The 8,372-nt window shown below is 60.5% G+C and overlaps 1 protein-coding gene across 1 annotated transcript in view; it reads left to right on the forward strand.

Moving 5' to 3' along the window:
* Nucleotides 1–3,803: 3,803 nt before the first annotated feature.
* LOC308666311 (protein-glutamine gamma-glutamyltransferase E-like) overlaps nt 3,804–8,372 on the forward strand; it is a 17,413-nt gene continuing 12,844 nt past the window's right edge. The window contains exons 1-5 of the mRNA XM_081325022.1: nt 3,804–3,938; nt 5,449–5,607; nt 5,898–6,113; nt 6,485–6,603; nt 7,299–7,427. Of these exons, the coding sequence (XP_081181148.1) occupies nt 3,932–3,938; nt 5,449–5,607; nt 5,898–6,113; nt 6,485–6,603; nt 7,299–7,427 (630 nt within the window). The 5' untranslated portion in view covers nt 3,804–3,931. The remainder of the gene's footprint in view (nt 3,939–5,448; nt 5,608–5,897; nt 6,114–6,484; nt 6,604–7,298; nt 7,428–8,372) is intronic.

Genomic DNA, 8,372 nt, shown 5'->3' on the forward strand with positions numbered 1-8,372 from the left:
TGGGTTGGACTAGGTGACCTACAAGGTCCCTTCCAACTCTGCTATTATTATGCTACGTTATTATCTTTCTTGCTTGTTTGTGGCTGAGCTTGTGGTTGCCCACCGTTTCTGTCCTGCTCCTGCTTGGGATCAGCCTTCATCAGGGAAGACCTTCTGCAGAGCTTCCGTAATGTTTCCTGGGAGGGAGGGAGCACTCAGCACCCGCCCTGCGTCTCTCTGGGGCGGCCAGGAAGCCAGGCTAGGCCCTCCTAGGCCTGGGCAAGCACCCATCCTTTGGCGTCTGGCATGTCAGCCGTGGACCACGGGGGAGCCAGCCCAGAGCCCTGTGCCAGGCCATTATTTAATCTTCTCACCTTGCCTCTTCCCCTCCCGATTGTTTGGCCGGCCCTGTCATTCAGCATACGATTAATGAGATGGGTGGCCTTTTGGCATGGGATGATCGCCTGCAGTTTGTACAATAAAATCAGGTGGTTTTAAGGCTCCTAGTGAGCACCTGGGCAAGTCCCCGCAGTCTCTTGGCCAGGGCTTCTGGAGGTGAGTTGCCTCCTTCTCCCTGGAGCTGGAGAGAGGGGCCGCCCCCAGGTCACCCAACTGGCTTTCCCGCCCAAGGCAGAACTCCAGCTCACCGTCTCCTGTCTCCCATCTCCTAGCGTGTTGCCATAAGCACTGCACAAAACTGGCTCACCAACCAGGATGAGGGCCTGGAAATCCCCAGCCAAGGCAGGAAGAGAAGCATCCCCTCCCTTCCCAGTGCAACACACACGAACACACACACACACAAGACCTTTCCTGCAGGACTGCTGCCTGCTGAGATGCCTTCACTCTCTCTCTCTTTTAGGGTCATCTGCCCCAGAGACCACGGGGTGGGGTGGGGGGGCAGAGAAGGGGTTCTCTGGAAACCAAGCAAGGTGCACAGTGGGCAGCTCTGGAGAGAGGTAGCCCTGGGGTGGGGGGTCCTTCAGCCAGGCACACGCTCCATCAGCAGTTTTGCAACTGAAACTCTTGTGGTTGAAGATTGCATCAAAGCGGTGGTTAAGGCAGAGGCTCCTAAATCACTGGGGGGGGGATCCTGGGCCGTGGAGGCTCTCCTGCGGGGCGTGTGTGCGTGTGGCTGGCAGGCTGAGCCAGGAACCGGCAGGTTGGCAAATACCCACTTTGCCCCAGCCCTTCCTGCCTGGCTCTTGCTCACTTTGTGGGCCAGATTGCTCCAGCGCTACCGACTTTCCCAACTCTTGTGTCACAGTCACAAGGCTCCCAACGTGCAGCAAGACTGGGGTCCTTCCTCTCGCTGGCAGCCCCCCCGCCAAACTGCTCTTCTTCGTCTGGGGGGGAAGCAGTAAGGATGGATCCAGGAGAGCACCCAGCATGGAAAGCAATATCTGAGAGATTCTCCCCACCCACCCCGGGCTCCTCCTGTGGGTTCAGGGTAGTGGAAACAGTTCAGGCTGGGGGTGGGGTGGGGGCTTCCTGCAAGATGGGAAGCAAAGGCTGGACGGGCGATGCAGAAAAGCAGCTTCCTCCTCCTCTGCCCAAGGCCCAAGGCTGCCTGCCAGGCATGGGGTGCGAGGCTGGCAGCCCCAGGGAGGGTTTTGCCCTTCCCTCCCCTCAGCCACACTGCTGGGGGGCGGAATCCCCAGGCACCCCTGAAAGCCAGGTGGCAGCTTGGGAAGACGCAGAGTGATGGTGGTTTCCTCCGGGGCAAGAGAGTCCCCGGGCCAGGGTGGGACCTTTAGCTGAGCCCGCACATTCCATGGCTGTGGAGGCTGAGGGGTGGGGTGGGGAGGCACCCCCAAATTGAGGGCGATACCACTTGGGCACCTTTCTTAGAGATGCCATCCTCTGAGTGCTACCAGCCCAACAAGTTATGCCGCTGACAAGAGCCTGTGGAAATTGTGATCCAAACAACCTCACCGTCTAACTCTGCCCCGTGGGGCCCAAGATTCACTGACTTTCTCTGCCTGGTGTTGTATCTGCAGGCGCGAATTCCTCACATATTTAGGCTACCTACAAGCCATCATGGCTCTGGGGTATTTCCAGTGACTTGGTTGGCTGCCCACCCACCGTGTGGCAAAGAAGCCGAGTGTCTCGTCCTGGGAGACACTGAGGAAAGTGCTCCGGAGGCATCTAGAGGACCCCTGTGCTGGAGAGGTTAGTGGAGGGGGGCAGGAAAAGAAGACCCCTCCCCAGCACCCTGCCTAGGGGCTCAGCCTGGGCCTCCTGGCTGGGGAGGGCGGGAGGGGCTCCACACGGCCTCCCCTTACTCAGTGGCCAAAGGCAGCTTTGTCCCCCTTGATGGCCACCTGCACGCTGGACTAAACATGTTTCTGGGAGGCATTAGACCGGCTGGTGAGTCCAGCAGAGAGTTGGGTGGCTCAGGCAATATTGGGGGTGGTGGAATGATGTCTCCACCCTTGGAAATACAGCTCATTCAGCTATTTGAAAGCAGTGCCCCTTTCCCCACGCCTAAGAGGCTTCTGTGGGTCAAAAGAAAAGCAACAAATGACCCCAGAGAGAGAGAAACCTCTGTGGGAGCTGGTGGGGAACGGTCTTCCACAGGTTTTGTGCCTTTGCCTCAGCCCCAGAAAAGGGCTGAACTTCTGGTGGAGGGAAATGGAGAGCCAGAAGTGAAGCCAAAATTCTCCCTTAGGGGATTTCCCCCCCCCCCCGAATTCCAGCTGGGAATGCCGTCTGTCTGTCTGACCGCAGAAAAGCCACAGCTGAGCGCCTGTCAGTGGCCCCGGCGGAAGGGAAGCTGCGCTGGGTCTCTCTCGCTTCTGCCCAGTTCAGCTTCTGCTCTGGCAAAAAGCTCTTTGGAGGGTTTGAACCAGGGCTGGGAATCCTCCAGGGTGTCGCAGTCAAGGTGCTGACCTGGAAACCGGCAGGTCCCACGTAGGTACTAAGCCAGCTGGGTGACCGTGGGCCAGTCACTCTCTCTCAGCCCTCGGCAGAAGGAAACGACAAACCACTTTGGAAAAATCTGGCTGAGAAGACTGCAGGGAGTTCTCCAGGCGCTCACAAGGAGTTCACACACACACACACACACACACACACACACACACACAAAGAGAGAGAGAAAGAGAGACTTGTAACAAAGGAGTCCATAACTGGCTAAAATGTTAAATGGATTTCTTCACCCCTCAGAGAAAGCCAAATGATAAACTGCTGTGATTCAGGGGGGATTGTGAGAGACAGACCAATACGAGGCTGGAATCCTCTCCCAGCTTGGCCTAAGGCAGCCGGCCGCTGGCTGGTCCACCCCACCAGGCTGCCACTTGACCGGCAAATGGCTGCTCCCCTCCTGGCCTTCCTGTGACCCCAGGGGCTGCAGAGCCACCTCTTGAGAAGTCCTGCTGCCCCAGCCCTGGGACTGGAAGGGTCGTGGGGCAGGGGGTGCAAGGGCTTCCCAGAAGCTCTGATCTCTTGGCCCCAGATTCAGAAGGGAGTCCTTGCGCACCACCTCGTCTGTTCCACACAGCGGCAGCGGCAGCTGCCAGTGGGGAGACAGGATGTCCTGGATCAGGCTGGCCGGGCACTCTCTGGAGCCCCGCGTGGCCCCTTCTGCCTGGAGGGCCGGTGAGGCCGCCCGGAGCCTGCTCCAGAGAGGCAGGCAAGGGCAACCGGTGCAGCTGGCTGACTCACCCTCCCCGTTCCTTCTTGGCAAGTGACTCCCTACTTGCACCCTTTCTCAGCCTCTCAATCATCAGGGCGAAGAGCCGCCCGTGTCTCCCCTGCCCTCCTCTTGCATAAGGGCAAGACGGCAGGAGAACATTGCGGCACCACTGAGGTGACCCAGGAGCCTCACCCCCTGGGCAGGAGGAGGAGCTGCCGGTTCGCCCTATATAAGGTTGCTCCCAAACCTCTTGGAGCTTCATCTGATCTCAGAACGTTGTCCAGAGACGTCCCGAGAGCAGCTGAGAGAGCGCCAGAGACCATGGCCGGTGAGTAGCAAGCAGGCCAAGCCTGGGGGCCACCAGCGCTCTTAGCACGCCAGGCCTCCTTCCGGGGGGGCTCCGAGCGCCCCTCACCCAGCAAACCGATGCCAGGGCTGTCCAGCACAGGGAGCGGGGCTGGCACCCGTGGCGTCTCTGGCCCCCCGCCCTTTCCCACCCGGGGATTGGAGGGCCTTCTCTATTGCCCCTGCACTGCTGGCACAGGAGGGAGAAGAGCAGGTGGGGACGGTGCCCCCACCATGGAAGGAAAGCGGGAAGGGGCTCGGGCGGCAGAGCGAGTGGTTTCAGCAGCTCCCTGAGCTCCGCTGCGCAAGGGCTGCCAGCCAGCCTCAACGCTCAAAGGCAGCAAAACCCAGTTGTGAAGGAAAGATCCACCAGCCACGGCTTCCTGCAGGGCATTGACCCAGGCTGCTCTTCCTGCAAGATATTCTGCCCATGCAGGAGTGCAGGCTCACCCGGGGGGGGGGGAGAAGGGGACACCTGCGAAAGACCCACAATTGGGAGGGGAGGCGGTGGCAGCTGGGCACAGCACCTGCAAGCAAGCCAGCGCTTGCCAGATAGGTTGGGCTCAGCTCTCCAGACTGAGTCTCCCTCCTTCGGGGCGCCTTCCTGGCCCCGGCCTAAGTCAAGAGGAGTCTGGGACAAGCCTCCTGCCTCGGGAGGGCTCAGGGTTGGGGGTCCTGTGGCCCTGCCGCCCCCTCCCCATCTGCAGATTTATTTCCAGCTTTTAGTGGGTGGGTCCAGAGGAACCTTAATGAGGACCTGTAGGATTCTCCGGACTCTTAACGAGGGCTGGGGAATTGTGACTGATAGTGAGCTGGTGAGAGACTGTGGGGGCTCCTAGGTTTGGCCCCCAACATCAGGGGCTGCCAGTGCAGAGAAAAGTGACAGACAAGTCCCACCACCAGGTCCGGAGGCTGCTGGTGTTTGTCTGTGGCTCTCCCCTCCTCCTCCTCCTCCTCCTCCTCCTCCTCCTCCTCCTCTCCTCCTTCTCCCCCTCCTCCTCCTCCTCCTCCTCCTGCCTGGTAAGGTGTTTCTCTTCCATGGCTGGCCCAAGAATGGCCAGGGCTCCTGAATGGCCCTACGGGGCTCCTGCGGCACTGAGCGCTGCCCCTTCTCCAGGTTCGCTTTTGGGCCACTGCCTGCCCCCCCCCCGCCAGGATTTCTCCACAACCATTCTGAGCATCGGCAAAGGTCTAAGGGAGACCCAGATCAGATTGCCGGCAGTGCCCATGGGGCTCCTGCTACCCCATGGAAGGCTCGGGCAGCCAGGATCCTCGGGGTTCACACAAGCCCCTGAGCAACTGAGGCTCTGATTCTTCCTGAGGGACTGGGGGGGCCTTGACCCCCGGTCCTCTGACCAGGGTGCTGCAAAACCGTCACACGGGACCACAGCAGTGGCTAGCTCTGGCCCCAGTTGACCCCCCCTCCGGCCCCAGCGGTGGCCCTCTGGGAAGGGGGAAGCCGCAGTCACGGTCATCTCTCTCCTTCTCGACAGCGCCAAGCAACATCGACTGGAGGCAGAGCGAGAACGCCCAAGAGCACCGCACCAACTCCTACCCTGGCCGCGAGCTGGTGGTGCGGCGGGGCCAAGGCTTTAAAGTCACGTTGAAGTCGCTTCCGGCAGCCACCGGCCTCACCTTCTCCGTGGACAGAGGTAGCGGCGTGGGGGCTCGTCTTTTTCCGGCTCTGCCCAGCCAGGCACCTCCCCCTCGGCGCCCCCCTACACACACACCCCAGGCCGACGGGGGCTTCCGGGAGGCGCCTGCCCAGCCAGGCGAGTCCGCCTCAGGCTCTGCAGGGCGCCCGGACCGCCGCCGCCGCCGCCGCCCTCGGCGGGATCCGCGCTGCCCGGCCGAGCGCCTGGTTCAGCCGCCGCCGCCGCCGCCGCCGCCGCCGCCGCGAGGGGGAGCCGCCCTGAGCTGCGGCCGCTTTCCCTCCCGCCAGGCTCGACGGCCGCCCTGCAGGCCAAGACCCGCGTGGACTTCGGCGTCTCCGGCGCCCCCAGCCGAGGCTCCTGGAGCGCGGTGCAGACCTCCGGCTACTTCTCCATCACCAGCCCAGCGAACACCGCCATCGGGCGCTACCGGCTGGGCATCAAGAGCGGTTCCGGCGTCTCCGTCCTGGGCACTTTCGTGGTGCTGTTCAACCCTTGGCTGCCAGGTACCCGCGAGCCGCCCGGCCAGGGCCGAGAGGGCGAGGCTCAGAGCTCCGCCAGCCCGAGGGGCCTGGGCGCGGGGCCGCCTCTTCTCTAGCTGGCCCGGCAAAAAAGGTGGGGCATCCTCCCGCCGCCTCTCGGCCCGTCCCGCTTTAAAAGAGAACGGGGGGGGCTGCCCGCTCGTTCTTCCGGTGGCCTCAGGCGCCCCCTGAATGCCCGAGTCCCGCCTCTTTATCGAGGGGGCGGGATTGGGGGCCGTTTGGGGCAGGGTTTGGGGTGCTATCCGAAGGGTCCTCGGCACCCACCTGCTCCCTGGGGGAGAAAGCCTCCCCGCCCCTCCCACGGTCACTGTGTCTGCCTGACGCTTGGCTTTCAGACGATGAAGTGTTCATGCCCGACAACGCGGAACGTCAGGAATACGTCCTCTCGGAGTTTGGAGTTCTCTTTGCGGGGAGCTCGAATCGCATCTCTCAGTTCGGGTGGAACTTTGGCCAGGTAAAGGGAAAGGACGTGTCATTCAGCTGCAAATTCAGACGGGATCCTGAAATCCTTCCTTGAATGGTGCCCGTGGATTATTTTCCCTGGCTTGGTCGGTCATTCGCAGCCCTCCTGCATTGGCTGCCCTGCCCACAACCCTCCTGGGGCCCCCTCCAGCCAGCTGCGTCTTGGGATCTTGCAGCAGCTTCACCCTAAACCCTCCCCCGACTAGGAAGAAAGGACACCCACCCCCACCCCACCCCCCTGGAAGGACCCTCCCCACACCATCCCAAGGTCTCCACTCAGACAGCTGGCAGGGAGGAGAGAAGCAGGCTTGGGGGACAGAGGAATGGATCCCCCAGGCAGCCTTTAGAGGATTCAGGGAAATTTCTGACAAAATGCACACACACACACACACACACACACACACACACACACACACACACCCTGAAAGGAAGACCCAGCTGCAGTGAGAGCCCTCACCATTAAAACCAGCCCCTCAGAAGACTGGAACCCCTTCCTGGTGGCACCTGAAGGTGATTCCAGACCTTCCCCATCCCAGGAATCAGCTGGTGGTAGCCAAGCCACTGCCACCATTGTTTCCACTAAGTGTGTGTGTGTGTGTGTGTGTGTGTGTGTGTGTGCGCGCGCATGTGTGTGCACGTGGGACGGGGTGGTATAATTGCCTGCCTGATAGCCTCTTCTGCCAACAGTTCCAAGACGGGATACTGGACATTTGTCTTTTGATTCTGGACCGGAGCTTAAGCTACCGCAAGGATCCAACAGCTGATCTGCGTCGCCGGAATGACCCCAAATATGTTGGGAGGGTGCTCAGCGCCATGGTATGAACGTGCTTGCATCCAGCTGAGATCCCTAACCCTACCCCCCCACACACACACACAGCGGTAGCCCAAGGGACGGGGCAAAAACGATGCATCCTTTTAGCGGAATACGATGGATATGTTGTGCCAACTTAGGATACTCTTTGTCCCCAAAACAAAGGAAACTTCTGTCCCACAGGCCCTCTGGCGGCCTCATTCACAGCCGTCGGCTGGCATTTTTACAGGCTGAATTGGGGATGCCCCAGCTAGATGCCAGGATCCCTTACGTGGCTGCCCACGGTCAGCTCGGATCCCACCTTCAGATCCAGGGGACCTGGCTTGGTATTGAACTGCACCTCCAGGGGAGCCCCCTCCCTCTATTTTCCACTCTGGGCCCACATATTGATGCTCTGCCTCTCTGGGCCTCCTTGGAATACGTGTGGAGGCGAGGTGCACACTGGTCGACTCCTGAATCAGCCCTCAGGGAGACCCCCTGGGCCTGGGGGAATGCAGAGAGGACGAGGTCAGCCTCCCGGTGTCTCTCACACTCCCTCGGGGAGCGAGCGGGGCTCCTTTGAGCCTGCCCCGCCATCTCCAGCCCCCAATGTCGGCCAAGGGAGGCTGAAACGTCCCAGGGTCAGGTGGACCTTTGACCTTCAGGTGGATCACCTGTCAGGTTTCCACTGCATGAGTCCCGCCCTGGTTGTACCAGAAAAGGGTTTGTTTCAGAAATGGTGGGTGCTCCATCCCTGGACAGCCACTTCTCTGAGATGGTATGGGAGTTTCCTGCTTAAGCAGGGGGCTGGACTAGAAGACCTCCAAGGTCCCTTCCAGCTTCTATTCTATTCTATTCTATTCTATTCTATTCTATTCTATTCTATTCTATTCTATTCCATTCCATTCCATTCCATTCCATTCCATTCCATTCCATTCTATTCTATTCTATTCTATTCTATTCTATTCTAT

This window comes from Vipera berus, assembly GCF_964194415.1.
Source record: "Vipera berus genome assembly, chromosome: 3".
Classification (NCBI taxonomy): domain Eukaryota; kingdom Metazoa; phylum Chordata; class Lepidosauria; order Squamata; family Viperidae; genus Vipera; species Vipera berus.